At 51.7% G+C, this 20449-nt stretch overlaps 1 protein-coding gene across 1 annotated transcript; it reads right to left on the reverse strand.

The window, feature by feature from the left end:
* Positions 1-383: 383 nt before the first annotated feature.
* Positions 384-16553, reverse strand: CATSPER4 (cation channel sperm associated 4). The gene is made up of 11 exons (XM_065421852.1): positions 16467-16553; positions 16000-16083; positions 14006-14149; positions 11870-11971; positions 9941-10038; positions 6151-6271; positions 5151-5284; positions 4212-4404; positions 2260-2474; positions 789-951; positions 384-500 (listed from the first exon to the last, which is right to left on the reverse strand). The coding sequence occupies exons 1-11, from the start codon at positions 16551-16553 to the stop codon at positions 384-386; spliced, it is 1458 nt and encodes a 485-aa protein (XP_065277924.1).
* Positions 16554-20449: the final 3896 nt, after the last annotated feature.

The following is a 20449-nucleotide window of genomic DNA, read 5'->3' on the forward strand; positions in this document are numbered from 1 at the left end:
TTTGGAGGCACCAAACCATGAATACTCTGACATGGTCTCCATCCAAGAGACAGTCCAGGCCATATCAGAGTCATCCCAATGCACACAGCAAACATGACAGACCTGGCATTAATCCAAGCCACCCCTGTCTCCTGCCACTCCTCCAGGTCTGCTTTGTCTGTCTAGAAGCTGGTATTTCATGGCGCGTGCTCCTTGGAGCTCCTACCCCTTGTCCACACTCGCTCCTCGGCATCCCAAAGACAGAAGCGTCTCCTCAGCAAAGCAAATAAATCCCCCTCAGTTACAAAGGAAGCATTTACGCCGCAGCTCCACTAACAGCTCCACGGTTGCACGGTCCAGGGGAAGATTCCCACTCACAGCTCCATGGTCCCGCTCCGGCACGGCTACGGAGGGACTGACTGGTTAAGAAGAGACTGGCGTCGGGCTTTCAAGAAAGCCATCTTCACTGCCCCCTTGTGGTACCCTGATGACGTGACATCCTGTGGGTCAATCATGTTCGCCTACCGAAGGGAGAAAGAACAAGCCTGATGAGCAAGGGCCAGTTCTACCCCGGCGCAGAAAACAGCCTTTACACCTGCAGCCCCTGCCCTCCTCCAAGAGATTTGGGATCTCATGCTAGCTGCACATTTAGTGCAAAGGGGCCAAGGTACTTTCAATGGCAGCTGAAATCAGTCGGCGCTGGGGGCGCAGAGCCCCTGAACAGGGCGTGAAATTCACCCCGGGGCAGAGAGACAGCACAAGGCGTAGGCACCACTGACACCAGCTGAGGATCGGGCTCTATACTGTACCTTCTCCAGAGTCATCAGCGTGGACAGGATATCTCCAGACCTGCCAGCAGCCACCTCGTTGCAAAGCAGGCCGTCAGAGATGTTGGTGTTCTGGACGTTTCGCAGCACTCTCTCCTCCTCCTGTTCCTTATTGAACGCGATGGACCTCACCTCCTTGACTATTCTGTGGGGACCAATCCGGGAAAGTAAGCAGTGAGCTTCTGCCAGCAAGTACATTCACCCCTTCCCCCCCCCACCCTCCCAGTGCTTCTCCTGCAGCTCTGGGAACATCCGCTTCCACCACCAAACACACCCATCTCCAAGTCTCCACTGTAGGGCTTCCACCCCCCAAATGGCCTTGTCTTCCATTCTCCCGTCCTCCAGGCAGTAGGGAGTGGGGCTTTAAGACCACCACTTCAGATTCTCGTTCCCCAGGAAACTGCACCACCACATGCCTCCCAGCTCTCTTTCCTGGACCCCATGACAGTAAGGTTCAACCATTAAAGCAGTATGGTCCTGAATCACAGCCCACTGAAATTGCTGGGCGTCTTTCCACTGGGCTTTGGGTCAGGCCATCTCCTTCCAAACTTCATCTCCCAGGCCAGACGCTGACGTATTGTCCCCTCCATGCTATTAACACCAAGAACTGTCACCCAAGAAGTTCTGCTCCAGAGGCCCCAAGCCTACAAGCTCCCCTCATCAAGTCCTAGTCAGCCAGGGGGCTAGATAATTTAGGAGATAGCAGTGGGGCCCACCGCCTCTACCTTGCAGGTCTGCATCCGTCCTAGGTCAGGAGTGACAGGGATGCCTGTAGGACATGAACTTGGTGGTCTCAGCACAGGTTTAGTGGAGAAGGGTCCAAAACGAACAGTGACCAGCATGCCGTGGGCCCCTGTTGGCAGTTTCAGTGAAGGAGCCTAGGACTTGATGGACCATGGAGGCTGAATGCCCTAGAGGTGATCCCCAAGGTAAGGCTGAGGCATGATGGTAGGGGGCAGCTTGGGGAAGCTGTGCCTGTTCTGTTACTATATTCTTGCCCCAAGGTTACAATAGCCCATACCCCACTGCTGATAGCCCGTTCTTACACAGACAGCGAAACCACGAGCTGCTGTCATCCTCCAATTCTCTAATCGTCCTAGGGCAAGGCTCGGAGCTTTGCCCTTTACCCACCAACTCTCTTCCCTGGGTTTCAAAGTCATGCTCTTCCACCAGTCCTCTCCTGCCACAGAACCCAAGACATGGCACTTTCAAGGGTGTAACGTTAATACCTGAAGATGTGTCAACAGAGCCATAAGCCCCACCCAGCCACTCACAGGATCACGGACTCAGCTCTCCCACCACGGCACATAGGACTCCCTCTCTGGAGTCTGGGTGGCTGCATCTGCCCTGCGTTGCTTTGATGAAGTGAAATATAACTAAATTGACCCTGACCCTGCCCACCAGGGAGATCCCAAACCCAGCACAGGAGAGGGGCGTGCGCAGAAGGACCTACGTGCTAAGCTCATCCCGGATCTCTTTGTATCGTTTCAGGTTCTCTTGGATCCCTTCCAAGATGAGACAGAAATCGTCACAGGTAGCTTCAGTCAGGTTGCCCAGGTTGCCGGAGATCAGCGGCATCTGGCGATGCGTCATGAGAGTATCCTGCATCACTGCTTTCAAATGCACCAAGTTCAGCTCCGGAGATGAGTCGTCATCCCCAACATCGAACTGAAGGAACATAAGAACGGCCAGACTGGGTCAGACCAAAGGTCCATCTAGCCTAGTATCCTGTCTTCCAACAGCGGTCAATGCCAGGTGCCCCAGAGGGAATGAACAGAACAGGGAATCATCAAGTGATCCATCCTCTGTTGCCCCTGGAATTTTCCAATAGAAAATGCAGTTTCCACAAACATTTTTTGTGGAATTTTGTCAATTTTGCTGAAATTTTTTTGATTTTGTCAGGAAAAATCCAAGTTGGTTCAACCCTAATCAGAGTATTTCATTTGACTGAACTGACCCCAAATTTTTCTTTTCAAGCCAGCTGCAACATTAAACTGCACCTCCCTATTGTGGTGTATTCTCTCCAGCGGACTGGGCTCTTTGAGGGATGATAAGATGGACTCCCCTCTAAGCCAGCTGTGTGGTGCATCACAGGAATCACATGGTGCATCGTCAGGCATTTAGTTCAGCCAGGGATCTGGCCAGTAGTGAAGAATGGGGGTATCAGGCGCCCGAAATATAAATCCCACGAAGCAATGCGCCACAATAGGGCACAGCAGTTTAATGTCAAACTGGCTCGAAATAAAGGGTTTTGAGTTGGTTCAACGAACCAAAATTAGACGTTTCTCTTTCAGCCGGCTGAAGTGTTTCATTTCGATTGACAATGTCAAGCAGAAATTTTTCAGAACGTTTCACCCCGAGCAGAGCGTCGGGGTTTCGACATGGCCTCGCGATTTGGGACTCAAGCAAATGTTGGCATCTCGGCATTTCCCCTGGGACAGAAATTCCGGAACTTGGCTCAGCTCTGCTTGGTACCTTTGTTGATGAGCTCAGAGAAGGGAGTGGGTGGTGCTCAACCACTGCCATGCTGTCATAAGGGCACTTCCTGGTTGAAATTAAGCCCTGTGCAGGTTCCAGGCACCATAGGAATGTCCCTAAGGGTATGTCTACGCTTAAAAAAAAAAAAGGACCCGGGGGAGCAAGTCTCAGAGCCTGGGTCAACTGACTCAAGCTTGCGCTACAGGGCTAAAAACAGCTGTGTGTAGCCTTTCCCCCTTGGGCTGGACTCCAGGTTCTGAAACCCAGTGAGGTGGGAGGGTTTCAAACCCAAACCTGGTCATCTACACTGCTATTTTTAGCCCCCTGGCACAAGCTCCGGGAGCCTGAGTCAGGTGACCCGGGCTCTGAGATTCGCTGCCGCTGGTCGTTTTTTCTTGTAGTGTAGACATACCCTCAAGCCTCCAAAACAGATCTTCAGTGAAGTGCCTAGACCTCCTGTTGGCTCTCAGCACAGGAGTGCCATCCCCAATAGGAGACTGTAGTACAGCTGGTCAAAAAAGGGGCTCCCTGGTCAGATTACACCTCCCATGATGCACCACAGGCTCCCCTTTTGGAGAGAAGAGGCAGTGCATCATGGGAGATGTAGTCTGGCTGGAGAGCCCAACCCATAGAAGTGAATGGGAACATACAGCAACTGAACTACAACTCCCATGAGGCACCATGGCAGCATTTCCAAATGTTGATTTTGGGGCATTTGTGTTTTGGTCTGTAGCTCACCCTAAAATACAGGATCTTTGAATTTTTTCAAGCTACAGTGCTTTGCTTTAATACTCTAGGGCCAGATCTTGAGGGTCTTCCTTCATCAATGTTCACGCAGTCCTTACTCAGGTATAACTCCTAGTGGGAGCAAAACCTGAGCAAAAGCCTCAGGATTCAGCCATCACACTGGCTGCGCCCGGCACTTACCTCCCGGTCCACGTACTTGTCGGGGTGGAGGAGCTGGTCTCTTTTCTGCTTCTCCTCAGCGTAGGCGAGCATTGTCTGCTCCAGGTTTGACGTCACCACGGCCACCAGCAGGTTGGTGCAGATAAAGGCCCCGCCCGTGATGAAGATGAAAAAGTAAAGGCCACCCCCTATTTTCAGGGCGATCCCCTCTTCCCTGACGGAGATAGAAGGAATTCATTCATGGGGATGAGCAGCAGGGAGACTCTGCAAAACCTTCCTGTAAAGTCTTCAGAGACTTATGAAGAGGGGAACCCCACCCATCCCCCCTCTGTGCCCCAAATCAGGAGAAGGGGAGCAGTCCTGCCAATCTCCCTCTGAGCCCCAAGTAGGGGGAACCTCCCCCATTTCCCTCTCACCCCCCCTTATGGAAGGAAAAGCAGGCCATCCAAGGCCCCGCATGGGGGTCAGACTTCCCACTTCTCGGATCACACTTAAAGACCCTCTCAAATTGGCTTGAAATAATTAGGACAAAGGAAAGGGTTTGATCGCAGAGGCTTGCTTGTGTCTACGTAACAATACACCGCCATGGGTCCCCAGCAGAGCCTGAACCCCAAATCTCTAGCATGAACGGCATCAGTTTCTACCACCTGAGCTAAAGGAGGGAAGTTGTTAGGTGGTACTTGTAGTAGGCTCTTATCCTCCGAGATGGAAGGAGCCCAAAGACCCACACTCGCTCTCCTAGCATGGATTACATTACCTGCTCGTGGGTGTGTTCATGTGCACGCATTAGCTATCTCTGGGTGCGTCTGTGCATTGCGGGGAGGAGGAGAGCATTGTGCTGTTTGCGTGTGCATGTGTGTCAGTTGGGGTGCACTCCTCTTGCAAGAGTATGCTGTTGGGGGGGCTTGTTTCCCTATGCTGGATGTGGGGGTGCGTCTGAAACCTAACAGGTTCACTCACTCAAAGATCTTATATATGTTCATCCATCCGTCCTGCGTGAGGCAGATGAAGAGCGAATACAAAGATGCCCCTAGATTTCCAAAGTGCATCGGGACCAGATTTCCAAAGAGTGTCACTCCGAACACTGAAAAGACCTGCAGAGAGACAGCGCTGGCCAGAAGCTCTGGCCAGCTCCAGCCCAAGACCCACGGTCAGCCTCAGCCAGCTAAAATGAGCAGCCACATCCCCCCAAATCTACCATAAAACAAACCCCTCGCAGACTACAGCTTGGAAGCAGGTGGGCACTTCCGGAACTAGGTTCCTCTCTCTCTCTCTCCTTGAACTCTGTGCTTGTTCTAGGAGGATCCACACCCTTTCACCATCCAGCTGGTACCTTGCCCTACACCCAGTAGAGTCCAAAGGCAGCTCAGAGATCCCTAACCAGATCTCCCCATAGGCGCCGACTCCGTGGGTGCTCCAGAGCTGGAGCACCCACGGAAAAAAATTAGTGGGTGCTTAGCACCCACCGGCAGTCAGCTCCCCCTTCCCCTCCAGTGCCTCCCGCTCGCCGCCCACCAATCAACTCCTCCCCCTCCCTCCCGGCACCTCCCACCTGCCGCGATCAGCTGTTCTGGGGCATGCAGGAGGCGCTGGGAGGGAAGAGGGGATGGGATGGAACTGGGTGGGAAGAGGTGGGGCGGGGCTTGGGGGAAGGGGTGGAGCAGGGGCGCGGCCTGGGGGTGGGGCAGGGCGCCTCTGGGGCAAGGAGGAAGGCAGCGCCTGTGGATCTCCCGTTTACTCCTCCAGGTTACGATGAAGGCTCTTTGATGCCGTTCACAAATGAGCCAGCTCCCACCGCTGTTTGTGAGAAGGCCCACTGTGGAGGGGAAGGGAATGGGGGAAGTGGAACGAAAGGAGAAGAGGAACGACATAGAGGAGAAGAAAGGAAGTGGAAAGGGAAGGAAGGAGGGAGAACTCCAGTTTTATACCGGGCCCCACCCAAAGGGCTTGACTGTCTCACCAGCATGATGACAAAGAGCAGAGCCATGATATTGGCCATGTCTGGGATGGACTGTAGGATCACCCGGATCATCCTGGCCAGCCCGTTGACCAGCGTGCAGACGTGCATCAGCCTCATCACCCTGAGAGAGACAGAGGAGTCGTGAGCAGCTTGCGCTAGGAGGGAGATGATGCCAGGCCCACGTGACTTGGAAGAAAAACCGTTCGAAGAATCTTTCGGGGCTCCCAGACTCCAAGCAGCTCCTCCCACTGCTCAGCCCAGCAAGGGCAGCCTAGCTCCACACCGGAGTGAGAGCAGAAATCTGCTAGCCAGGATTTCTGGGTTCCACACCCAGCTCTGCCACTAAGGCCCGGTCGACACTCAAAAGTTAAGTCGACCTGCTATGTCGCTCAGGGGTGTGAAAAATCCACACCCCTGAGCGACGCAGTTAAGCCGACCTAACCCCTGGTGTAGACAGCGCTAGATCGATAGAAGAATTCTTCCCTTAACCTAGCTACCGCCTCAGGCAGGTGGATTAATTCCAGTGACAGTAATGAATCCTCCTGTCACGGTAGCAAGTGGCTATGCTGAAGCATTACAGCTGGGCCGTTGTAGCGTTTCAAGTGTAGCCTCAACCGAATTTACTGTGGGACCTGGGACAAGTCAATAGGCCAACATTTCCACGAGGGGACTCCAAGTTTGCTTTAGACACCAGGGCTTGCAGTGCGGTGCTGGAGTTGCTGTGCCCGTTGTGAAAGTAGAATGAATTATACTGTAAAAGTAAAATGGATTAAAGAAATGCTGTATGTTCCTTTAAGCAGGAATGAGGAATGTTGAGATAAAGTTGACAGGAAGAGAAACATTAAGGTATTGAACAATGGGTCCACTTAAGCTGATGGTGGGACATTAACAGGAGATCGGTAAGAGTTAATAAGGAAATAAGATATGTGTGTCTAGCCCCAGGTAAACTTATCAGTTCTGCTCCCTTTGTCATCTTGTTAAGTTCGGGCTCTTTTTATCTGTATAAATAAGATAGTTTGGGCCTTGCATGGCACTCACATTATCTGGGTGTATTAGCAGAGCACTTTTGCTAATAAACAGAGTGGTCTGACAAATTGTGAGTGCTGAGTCTGACTTTGACACCGTGATCATTTTCTTTTTTAGAGACCCACTTTGGTCTGGAGGGAGCGTAGGGTCCAACACTGGGACTCGGCTAGAACTGGGCAGGAAACATTTTTCCTCTCTGGCTAATATTTTCAAGAGTTCCAAACTTTGTCCCATATCAAATCGGGATGAAACGTTGAAAACTCACCAATATTTGCAAAATGAAGAAACATTTTTTTTCCCACATTGGGTCAATCAAAACCTTTTTTTCCAATCATTTTGAAATATTTGGTTTTGATTTCAACCTTTTTTTTCACCTCCTCTCTTTTTAAACTTTTTTTTCGGTCTAATTAGCTTAAATTCTGAAACAAAATGCTGTTCTGAACCAGAAAACTGGGCGTTTTCTTTCCGAAAACATTGAAACGAAACATTTGGACAATTCTGAAACGTTTCCTCAACAGTTTTATCAAGTCAGGAGATTTGCCAAACCCAACCCTGTTTTGCAAACAGTTTCTGTCCTGACAAATTGGCCTGTTTTCCATTTTTCAAAAACAATTTGTCGAACAAGTCCCAACCAGCAATAGACTCCGGAGCTCTCAGTTCTGCCACTGACAGGCTGTGCGACTCTGGGCAAGTTACTTCCTCGCTGTGTGCCTCGGTTTCCCTTCCCACCTTTTGTCTGACTTGACTGTTTAGACTGTAAGCTTTTGGGGGCAGGGACTGTCTCTTACTCGAGTATGTCTTCGCTGCAGTCAGAGGTGTGACTGCAGCATAGTAGACATACCTGAGCTAGCTTTGATTTAGCTATCTTCAGTAACAATAGCAGTGAATTGGCAACAGCACAGGTAATACTAAGGTAATACTATGGGCTAGCCATTTGACTACATTTCCAAGGTCCTGAGTAGCATTGTATAAACCAGTGGTTCTCAAACTTTTGTACTGGTGACCCCTTTCACACAGCAAGCCTCTGAGTGCGACCCCCTAATAAATTAAAAACACTTTTTTATATATTTAACACCATTATAAATGCTGGAGTCAAAGCAGGGTTTGGGGTGGAGGCTGACAGCTCGCAACCCCCCAGGTAATAACCTGGTGACCCCCAGTTTGAGAACCCCTGGTATAAACCGTGCTGCTGCAGCATCATTGCTGTTGTTACTGGAGGTAGCTAGATCTAAGCTAGCTAGGGTATGTTAGCCAATGTATGTACGTTAGGCGTAGTATACACCAGGTTTATAAGTATTATGTACACAGAATGAATGTAAGTGTTGGGAAGTTAGGTTAAGTATTCTGCTCTTCCCACAATGCTGTTCACCCACGTCAGGTATCTCACAACACTTTGAAAGCTAAAGTCCGCTTTGGCATTAGAAAATAGGAAACCTGTCAAAGGCAAAATACTTTAATGTTCTGCCTGGTTCGAGCTGGGGAAGTACCTTCACAGACCAATGCCAAAACAAAGAGAAGGAAAGTACAGAACAGCAAGTTAAGGAACAGGGTGGGTTGGATTTTAGTGACGTGTAAAAAGTTTTGTAACTTGGAAAATCGTCCTTTAAATGCTATTAGCTGAAACGCATAGCTTGGAAGCACACCGGCTGTGGAAGGTGAACATTTAATAAAAATATATGGAGATATATCTATCTCATAGAACTGAAAGGGACCCTGAAAGTTCATTGAGTCCAGCCCCCTGCCTTCACTAGCAGGACCAAGTACTGATTTTGCCCCACATCCCTAGGTGGCCCCCTCAAGGAGGGAACTCACAACCCTGGCTTTAGCAGGCCAATGCGCAAACCACTGAGCTATCCCTCCCTCCCCTGCAAGAATTTGCTTTCTGGCAGGAGGGCATGTGTCTCTCCTTTCCATATTATACTGTTTTTCTTGAGACAAGAAATTCGGCTAAGTTTGGCTATTTGGACTCTTGAACATTTTTAAGAACAAAACGGGTGTGTAGTCAAACAATTGGGTCCACCCTTGAGCCAATAGGTACGTCTACACATGCTGCAGCTATATCTCTAACTCAGGGGTCTCAAAGTCCTGGCCCGTGGGCCATCTGCGGCCCGAGAACCTCCCCACTGAGGCCTGCGGAGGAGAGACGCATGCAGACACGCTGCCAGCCATGTCTGCTGCAGGCTCCGCCCCCTGCAGCTCCGATTGGTCGGGGGAGAGGGACAGAGATACCATTACTAGTCGCCGGGCAGAGTCAGCCATGGAGGCAGCATGACTTTTTTCCCCCACAATGAATATAAACAAATCAAAATACCGAACACAACTCTCTGATGCCCACCTTGCTGCAATCCTGAAGGTTTCAACTGCTCAGTCACGGAGGCCAAACATCAACAAACTGACAGAACTGAAGCGTTGCCAGGTGTCTGGCAAACACTAAACACTCTCTGGCAGGTGAAGAATTGTATAAAGTTGTCGGACCGTTTTATTATTTCTAAGACATTCGAAATAAAAAATACAATATCCACATTTTCTTTTCTGAACACCATCTTCAGTCACATTATTGGCCCGCTGGGAGGATTTGAGGACTGGCCCTGGCCCTAAGGTAAATTGAGTTTGAGACCCCTGCTCTAACTGCAGTGTAGACGCACCCTAGGAATACATGCAGCACGTCGCGGAATGGGGCCTGATCTGTGTTTTACCAAGAGCTTGTCAACCAACAAATAATACCAGCATGACAAGCTTTAAGACAAAGTAGCCCTTTCCCTACCTGAGGACCCGGAAAATTTTTTGGTTGTTCAGCACAGGGATGAAAGGCCCCACGCAGAGATATGCCACGATAAAAAAATTGACGACGTTCCAACCGTCCTGCGGAAGAGAAAACCCCACCCTGAGAAGCAGAGGACAAGCGTTCAAAGCAGGGCTGGTCAGCACAGGCCAATGAAACTATGGGACTGTATTTTTGCACAGCACTTCGCACAACGGGGCCTTGAGCCCAGATTGGGGCCTCTAGGAGCTACCGTAATACATATAATACACGGTAATAATGAGAGAACAGAGGGAGAGGGTGCATCTCAGCTTGAAACCTGCCAATAAGAAAGGCCAGATCCTTAGCGGGTGTGAATCAGCATCGCTCCATTGAAATCAATGGGACAATTCTGTCTTATACCCGCTGAGGATCTGGCCCATAAAAACATCTCTGAAATCTGACTTGACCACTCACCGCCAGATCAAGAATGTGAAGGATTTTACATTCTATTCCCAGCTCAGTCGTAGTCTTACTACGTGATGTTGGACAAGACACTTACTCTCGCCGGGCCTCAGTTTCCCCAGTTGTTAAATGAGGTTAGTGCTCCTTACCCACCTTTCAGTGTTCTGAGGTCTGATGGATGAAAAATATGCAGAGCCGGATTCTCTGCTGTCCTACACCTGATGGAGTCCTTTACGTCAGTGCAAAGTGGATGTGCGACACCACTGACGCCGAGTGATAGTGCTGCCACACCCACTTTGCACTCCACAAACGACTACACAAGGTGCTGGACCATGGAGAATTGGGCCCTAGGTAAGTAAGTGTCTAGCTTTGAAACCTGGACTGGTTTTGTTTCTTTTAAAGCCAATTCTATTCCAGAAGGCCCTTGGCATGGCCCAGAGACGTTATTCATGGTTCCACACAGATATGAATAGCCCGTCAAGTATGCTTTTAGTCATTTAACTCTGAAAATCAATGGTAACATTCCCACTGACTTTAAGAGGAGAAGGAGCAGGCCCTTAATCTGTATTAGTTTTACTGCAAAGCATCTAAAACATATGCTCTCTATTATAATCAAGTAATAATCTGGCATATACTTAGTGCTTATATTGTTCCTTTCATCCCAAAGCATAATTAAGCCCCTTTGTTATAGATAAGGATTATTAGACCCAGACAGGGAAACTGAGTCACAGAGAGGCAAAGTAACTTTTCCAAGGTCCGAGTGATTTGATAACCAAGAGTTGAACCCAGGAGTCCTCATTCCCAATTGGCTGCTTTAACCTCTGGACAGCACGTCCCCTGCTTTGGATACTTTGATTGACAGACCTGATCCAATCAAATATAGGGCGTTGATTATTTTTGGCCTCTTAACAATGATCATGGACTGCAGCCGGCAGACCTTGGGCAGCAGCCGCTGCTGCGGCAGGGGGTCCGGGACTGCCAAGGCCGGAGGGAGCGGGCTAGGGAGCGATGTGGCAGCCTGGGGGCTCGGGGAGGAGGCGGCTCCGGGCTGGCAGGGGGGGCGTGGGCAGGCAGTGATGTGGGGTGCGGCGGAGGGAGGCGGCGGGGCCCGCGGTTGCAGAGGACGCCCGCAGAGGTAGGTGCTAACGTGGCTGCGAGCAGCCCGTCCCCCCGCCGGGAGCAAGAGTGTAAAAAAAAATTGGGGGGCACCACTTTTTGGCACCCCCAAATCTTGGCACCCTAGGCGGCCGCCTAGTTCACCTAGTGGTTACACCGGCCCTGCACGTTGCGGAACGGTGAGACCTATGCAAAGCCTGGCGGGGCAGCTTGGATAAGAGGAACAATTTGAGGAACAACATTGTAGGCTTCGGAGAGGGGCCTGGAAGAGTTGCAATGGGACCCTGGGAATGGGAATGGAGCAATAGAATAACAGGAATGTGGTTAATGGCCAGGAAATATTGGCTCTAACTGGCCGTGCTTAGCGCTCACCTTCCAGTACATCCGGAATCCATAGTACCAGTTGAGAAGCACCTCACAGGTAAGGACAGTCAAGACGATGTTATCTATGGCAGAGAACAACCCGTAGTATTTCTACAATAGAAAATAGAAGAAAAAACAACCTCAGCCATGTCCCCAGGGGACTCTGCTTGTGTCTTGCTCACACTGTTCAACTGCGATCAGTTTCAGTTCAGCAAAGCGCTTAGGGGTGGGTGAATTCAATGGGGTTTACCCACATCCTTAAATTTCAGCACACACGTAAGTGCTTTGCTGAATAGGGAGGCGATTACTTACGTGCTTAAGTGGCTGGCTGAATCGGGGCTAGGAGGAGGGACGTGGACAGAGGGGTGGGGATAATGGACAGAAGGAGAAAAGGTATAATGGAGAGACAAAGAAAAGTGCTGCAGTCAGCTGAAGAAAAAATAATAGTAAAAGGAGAGGGCAAGAAAAAAATACAGGTGAGGAAAAACCTCTGGGGATAGGAAAGACATTAGATTAATTTTAAAAAAAGAAAAGAAATCACAGAACAAGTAAGAGGGTCAAAGCAACTTTTTTTTTCTGTGAAAAACTTTGATTTTTTTTTTGGCAGAAATTCAAATGCCGAAATATTTGGGCTGAAAACTAAAATATTTGTGTTTGAAAATACTGCTATGTTGCCTCATGGTAGTTGTAGTTTCAGTGTCTCATGCTCCCATTTCTCCTCTATGGGACAGATTCCTTGGTCAGACTACAGCTCCCATGATGCACCACAGTCTCCTCTCTTGGGGAGAGGAAGCAGTGCATCATGGGAGTGCCGGGCCATGATACATCATGAGAGATGTAGTCCAGCCAGAGAGACCTTGGCCTATAGAGAAGAATGCGGATATGAGGAAACTGAATACTCAAGGAGATGACTGAGGAGATATCTGAGCCATTAGCGATTCCTGGAAGTCAGGTGAGATTCCAGAGGACTGGAAAAAGACAAATATAGTGTCCATCTATAAAAAGGGGAATAAGGACAACCCGGGGAATTACAGACCAGTCAGCTTAACTTCAGTAACCAGAAAGATAATGAAGCAAATAATTAAGAAAACAGTTTGCAGATACCTAGAAGATAATAAGGTGACAAGTAACAATCAGCATGGATTTGTCTAGAACTGAATATGGGGGGCGGGGGAAACGTTCACAGTGAAATCTACTCAGCGGTGGAATCATCTTCCATTCTATGTCTGTATCGCATCTAGCACAAAGGGGCCCTGACCCTGGATTGGGGGTTCCTCGGTGCTGCCTCAATACAAATACATTTTCATAAACTAATTAAACGATCTACTTGCAGGTGCTCAGAAAATTCATCCAGTCCTCAAAGAGGGAGTGGGGAGAACACGCTGCATTCTCCCTACATCACAGAGGCCTTGCTTGAAGTGCAAAACTCACTCAGCCTTAACTCGGGGACAGCAACTGGTGCTTCCAGACTAATGAACGAATGGGAGCCGTATCGCTCGGGAATTTGGAAAGCAACAAGCGTAATGCATGAGACAATGACTGGGAGGAAACAATCCTGCACTAGCTGGGGAATGAACTCATGGGGCCCAGATCCTCCAGTGCCACACAGCTGGCATGGGTAAATCACACCCCTGTGGGGAGATCCGCTTGTGGCATAGAGCCAGCGTGGCAGCTTCTACACTCATCCCCTCCAGGCTGCCAGGGGAAAGAGGACAGAGCCAGGCCACTGTATTGGGCTGTTAACCGCTGACTTCATCTTAAGTAGCCTGAAGCTGAGGCACTGACTTTGCACCCAGCCATCCCAGGATTAAGGGACCTCTGATCTGCCTTTACCCTCTCGCCCCCTTCTGAGCAAGGATTGGCTCACTGGGTCTTTTCTCTCTCTAATTGGCCTGGCCCATAAGGTCTTTAGCAAAGCACTAAATATAACCAGCATGGGGAGAAGAATAGGAGAAAAGGAAAAGGGGAGCGGAAGCGTGGAAATGAAAATAGCTCTTTAGGGCAGCAGCTCTCACGACGTGTACGTACAGCGCCTAGTGCAACAGGGCCCCGATCTCAATCCTGAGGCGGCGGAGTCTGAGCTTGTGCTTTCCCTTTGCTCGGAGTTTGCTGCGTGTGGGACCGATTCAGACATTGCCAACGTACCTCTTCGACCTTCGTCTCCGTCCGGCTAGCGATGATGAGCGCGTTGCCGATGATGAGCGCGGCCAGCGTGATTTTAAAGGCGGGATGGTTGAGAAACCTGCCCATGCACACCTTTGAGACAAACTCCTCCACGTCCCAGTTATCCTAGGGAGAAAACAGAGAGCTGCGTCACCGCCAGAGTGGAAGTGGGCCGAGCCAGCCGTCTGCAGGAAAAAAATTCCAGCCCCAGTTCTGAGCTCCTCTTCTTTCCTATTGTGTTGCAGGTGGGGAGCAAAGGGGTGTGTGGAGGAGGGAAATTCCATTCCACCAAGGGTTTCTAATAGCAACGGAACCTGAAAATTTCAAAATTCTCCACAAGGGAAAAATCCACATTAAAAGAAAAATCATTTTGGGTCGATCAAAACATTGTTGTTTCAATGTCAACCTTTTTAAAATGTTGTATTGCAGAACTCTCCTTGTCAAAAACCAAGATGTGGCGGGACAAGGTCTAGTGGTGGGAGCAGTGAAAGACGGGCCTACTGGTTGGTGCGTTGGTAGTCGGTCTGGGAACTCGAGCCAGAGATCAGAACCAAGAGTCAAAAGTGGGGTCAGAACGAGGCAAGCGTAAGGCTGGGAGATGGATTGGTGCAAGGGCAGGACTGGGAACGAGGCTGGAGCTGGTGCCAGAGCAGGCGGAGGCCTGTGGAGTCCGTCTCCACTATCAGGCAGGGGACAGTTCCTCACCATACAGTGACGTTGGCCAGACTGGGCAGCTCGGTCTCCTGTGAGGCTTATATACCTGCCCTGAGAGTCACCTGACCAGCTCCTGGCTTGCGGATTGGCTAGAGCCTCGCACAGGACTGACTCATCACCACATGCGGCTCAATCAGGCACTAGTTCAGGGATGACGCCTCACCATGTTATATTAATACGATACAAAAAAAACATTCACAATGAAAATTCGTTTCCAGACAACAAATTGAAACACTTTGTTCATAAAAGGTCTGAACCTCCCCCACCCCGCCCCACCTCCTTCACCTCCCCCAGTTTTCTTCCGGTCTGAAACTCCAGCAAAACTGCCCCAGTATGGACAGACCTGCATGTGCCGATGGAATACGGTTCGCTAAGTTTCTCCCACCAGCTCACCACAGTATAACCCCCGGGCTAACACACTGTGGTTCTTCTCTGCCCTCAAGTCGCTGGATCACATACAGGCTATAGAGTGTCATTCAATGGAGCTGCCTCTGTTTGCTCAGGCACTAGGGGCTGCGAGCCAGAGGTTCTGGGTTCAATCCCCACAGACAGCATCTCATCCTGGGGCCTCACGTCACAGCAGGAAGGCAATGGCCCGGTTCCCCAAAGAGCCCAGTATGTTGGGTGCTGAGCTCCTTTGAAAACCTGGCTCCAGTTGTGGGCACGTGAAGATGTAGCCACACATGGTGAGTGAGCCCCCTTTGGCAGTACCAATACAGGACGCTCAGCTAAAGAGAAAAAGATCAGGATAAAGGCCCGGATGCACCCAAGGACAGTGTCTTCTCCCCCAAATAGGCTCCTTGGCACATCCCAGCCCTTGTAAACTATGGAGATGCTCAACTTCCTGCCAACATCGAGCACTGAAACGGGAGGCAGTCTGGTGTAGGGGTTAGAGCAGGGCCCGGATGCTGGGAATCCTGGGTTCCATTCCCAGCTCTGCAACTGATGTGCTAAGTGACCTCGGCCAAGTCACTTTTCCTCCACTGGACCTCAGTTTCCCCATCTGTAAAATGGGGGTGTCCCACCTCTATCGGGGTTTGGAGCTCTGCAGGCAAAAGGGGCTAGAGGCACAGATGGTTAACCATCACCATGAGCTGTCAGAGCCACTTAACATGGCCTGCTCTCACTGCTCCCCATCTCCCAGTCCTGCTCTCCCGCACGCCTGTGGGCCCAATCCAGTGCAGCGGGCTTTGGATCCAGCCCCGAGAGAACCGCCTGGCAGCCACAGGCAGCGTCCCGCAGGGGAAGGGGGCAGCGCGTACCTGGACGCATATGATGTCTCTGCAGTTGATCTTCACCTCTGCGTTCTTGGCTTCCTTCTCCTTGTGTATGGTGTGGCGGCTCCACTGGTAGGAGACATGTGGTCACACACGCCCTTCCCTCACCCCCAGCTTACCCCCACCCCATCTTTGGGCCCCAGTCATCCTTCACGCCCACAAGCCCATCCTAGCTTGCCAGGGGTTACACACCCACCCCATCATGGGCTTCCCATGCACTGGGGGACAGGCCAGAGGGCAGGGGGGGCAGCGAGGCGGAGTCCAGCATGGGCTTCCAGCTGTGCACATCTGTAATGTGCAGGAAGAAGACACATCTGGAGGAGCAGGGCCTCTGTGGTGCCAGGCACAAGAGGGATGGTATGGGGGGTGAGGGCAAAGTGCTGGTCCCCAAGGGGGACGGGCTGCAAACCCCTCTGTCCCCCAGGCTGAGGGCGCCAGCCCCTTTCTCTCACCAGGCGGGACCCCTGATAAGCAGCCATTTCAGCTCCAGCATGGCGCCTTGGAGTTGCACCTCCTTGCCTGATGTCAGCCACCGGCATTATGACATCACGGTTCTAACCCAATGGAAGCCTCCTGCTGAGCATGTCATCACCGGCCTGCTCTCTCTGCGGTCACCGCTCCCTCCCATCACGGCAGGGGAGAGAGGAGCAAACCGGCTAGGGAGAGGGGTCAGACGCTGGGGATGGAGAGAGAAAGAGAGAAGGAAGGAAGAGCCAGAAAAAAGAGCCAGAAACCAGGAGCAGGTCTGGAGAAGAGGGGAGCTGGGCAGGGGGAGCCGGAATCTGGTCTCATCCCCCACCTTTTAAACCAAAGTAACTTCAGTGACTCAAGTGGAGTCACTCCTGATTGACCCCAGAGTAAAGGAGAGAAGAATTAGGTTCCTTGGAGGCCGCAGACTTTAGCACTGCTCTCTGCATTTTAGGCCTGCACTTCATACGGGTGGACCGGTATAACTTTGTCGGTTAGGGGATGGGACTTTTTCTGTTCTAGTTAGAGCAGGAACTAGCAGGGCCTAGGGTGGAGTTTACACTGGTATAAAGATGCCTCAGGACAGTACAGCTTAGCCCCCTTCCCGCCCAGGAATAGCGATTCTGGGATAAGCACATTTATGCCAGCATGACTGCGTCCACACTAGGGGACGTTGTACCACTAGAATGATCTCAGCTTGTGTGTGTGGACACGGCCGTAAGAAATGCTGCTGCTTTCAATATTAACACCAGGTAGAATGAGGCCCAAGCCTGAATCGCTGTCAATGCCAGTTTTTATTTGTTCCACTGAAACAAGGGAAACTTGCCAGGTATTACTGCCATTACCCTAGTATCGGAGCACCTCACAATCTGTAACGTATTTATTCTCACAGCGCCCTGGGAGGTAGGGCAGTGCTGTTATCCCCATTGTAGAGATGGGGAAACTGAGGCACGGAGCAGCTAAGTGACTTGCCCGAGGTCACACAAGAAGTCTGTGGTACAACAGGGACTTGAACTCAGGTCTCCAAGTCCAAGACCACTGGGCCTACTGTTTCATGCAACATCACACATGTCCTAAGATATTTACAAGGGTCTAGAAGGAGGCGGCTCTCAGATGGGATTATATAAGGTGATTAGGGAGGATTTTGTTCCTTCTACCTGGTTTTATGAACACCGACCCCAAGCATCCAAAAACCATGAGTCAAGCTCCCCCCCCCAAAAAAAATCATGAGATTGGCTTAAAAATCAGGAGGTTTTTTTAAATAATAATTGGGGTTCTTCTGATTTGCCTTCTGGTGAATGAAAGGGATGGAGGCTGATGGGGAGACAGAATGGGGGGGTCTGAGGGTGGGGGGGAATGAACAGGGGACAGAGGCTTGTGGGACTGAGTGGGGGGACTTGTGGAGACTCAGTGGAGGACACATAGGACAGGGTCTGAAAATGATCTGAGAAGGGGGTAATGGATGACAGGGGAGGGTGCCCCCGCCAGAGCTGTCAGCTAATGCACTTCACCAGCAATAAATCCACACCATTCAAAACATAATCATAATAAAGTTACGGGTCATATGCAAACTATTGGCAAATATGCAAATCGTCTCCTGACATAATTTGCATTCAGTGTCACACGGGTGGCTTCCCCAAACTTGGCACTTTAGCATACTGACGAGGTCCGCACAGAAGGGCTGGGGCCCGCGGTCCTGCCCCTTTAGGATGTGACCTTGCCAGATTCCTCAAGCCTGGCCAGAGACGTGGCTCAGGGAATACCAGGATGGTTCAGCTGCTGACTCAGCCCCCTCCAACCTGCCCCCCCTCCAGGTCTACCAGCATCCACGCCTCACCCCATGCCCGACTAGACCTCCAATTCATAGACTCCGCTCCCAGGACCCATAGGTGCTGGAACTAGGGGTGCTACCACACCCCCTGGCTTGAAGTGGTTTCCATTATATACATGGTTTACAGTTTGGTTCAATGGCTCTGAATCAGCACCCCCACTATACAAATTGTTCCAACACCCCTGCCAGGACCCGGTCCCCTTGGGGTGGTCGAACCTCTACCAGTAGGTCATTTTCCTCCATTTTCATTGTTCTGCCCGTAATCACGCCCTGCAATTGCACGTTTGTCCCACCAGAGGCCAGCAGAAGGCTGAGGAATGGGGCACGGCCGATTCTCATCCCAGCCATGGTGGAAAGAGGGGACCGCATAGAGACCCACTCGCGCTGGGTTATTACCTTATCTAGTTCTTTTCCAGTGCGTTCACCACGGAACAGCAGAGGGAGGGGAAGCTGGGGGGTAGTTGTGCCAATTAGGGGGAACAAACGTCCCCTCTTCCCCTCCCCCCCGCCCCAGGTCTTTACACTTGCTCAAAGTTCCATTGGCCATGGAGCCGGGGGAGGCCCTGCTCCAACCACTTTTCAGCCGTGCTTCCGTAGTAACTCCGTCCAGCTGCTGCCAGAGTAATCCAGAGCATTGCTCTGTGTGCATGGGCCCAATGCCACTGGAATGTCACCCGTCCTCCCCTCCGTACAGATGGAGGGTGGCCAGGCCACACTGCGGTGAGTGGTCTTGCGACCTGGTGCATGGGCTGACAATGCCCCTCCGATTTGGCCCCGCCACCCTCCATCCAGACAGAGTTGCGGCCGGGCAAAACGGCACTCCGACCTGGCGGACGAAGAGTCTGGTCCTGGATGGTGAAGCGCAGGGGAGTCTGCCAAGAACTCGACCCCTGGTGGCACTGGCTCATGTGCTGTGTAGGTAAGAGAGAGCAGAGACTTCCCAGCCAAAGGAAATCAGGGGTCCCTGCATGGGAGGAAGGGGAACAAACGGGGACTGGAATGGGGTCCCCACCAGGGGGGTAGAGACTGGAATTTGCCCCCTCCTCTCAAGAAAGATCTGAATTGGTGTGACTGGTTGCGGGGGAGAATGGAGATGGGATGCTTTCCTCACTGAACAGAAGCCTTTTCAGGGTTTGGATCATACCATAGTCTGTATTTCCTTTGCAGCAGCTCCCTGCAGATTCAGAGACTTGTTATCAGAGATCAGTTCCAGCTGGAACATTCAAACCTGGACTTCTTATGCAGGGCCGGCTCTAGGCACCAGCGCTCCAAGCATCTGCTTGGGGCGGCACTTTCCAAGGGGCGGCACTCTGGCTCCTTTTTTATTTTTTGGCGCTTGGGGCACAAAAAGCCGGGATCCAGCCCTGAGCGGAGGTGAGCTGCGGTGGTGGTGGTGGTGGGGGGCATGGGGAGGGCCGCAGAAAGTAACCCTGAGGGGGTGGGGGGAACCGCTCCCCCCCACCAGTTCACCTCTGCTCCACTGCCGCCTGCTCCCCCGAGCGCACCGCCGCTCCGCTTCTCCTCCCTCCCTCCCAGGCTTGCCGCGCAAATCAGCTGTTTTGTGGCAAGCCTGGGAGGGAGGAGAAGCGAAGCGGCGGTGGTGCACTCAGGGGAGCAGGTGGAGCGGAGGTGAGCTGTGGCTGTGGGGGGCACAGGGAGGGCCGCAGGAAGTAACCCTGGGGGGGGAGCAGAGGAACCGCTCCCCCCCAGCTCACCTCTGCTCCACTGCCGCCTGCTCCCCAGAGCGCGCCACCACTCCGCTCCTCCCCCCTAGGCTTGTTGCGCGAATCAGCTGTTTTGTGGCAAGCCTGGGAGGGAGGGAGGGGTAGGAGGGGAAATGTGGTGCGCCCAGGGATTTGGGGAAGGGGTTGGAATGGGGCGGAGAAGGGGCAGAGTTGGGGCAGGGCCGGGGGGGGGGGGTGGCACAAGAAATTTTTTTTGCCTGGGGCAGCAAAAAACTTGGAGCCGGCCCTGTTCTTATGCCCTGCATGTTCAGGCTCTGGTGATCTGACTTCGGTCCATGCTCAGCTTCCAATGCCTGCGCATGTTCAGACCAGGCCTCTCTCTGGGCTGGTCTTCGCTGCAGTGTCAGCGCGAGGTAGAACTCAAGCGCTGCCCTTAACCGGCTCCCGTCCA

Source organism: Emys orbicularis, chromosome 23, assembly GCF_028017835.1.
Source record: "Emys orbicularis isolate rEmyOrb1 chromosome 23, rEmyOrb1.hap1, whole genome shotgun sequence".
Taxonomy (NCBI): Eukaryota; Metazoa; Chordata; order Testudines; family Emydidae; genus Emys; species Emys orbicularis.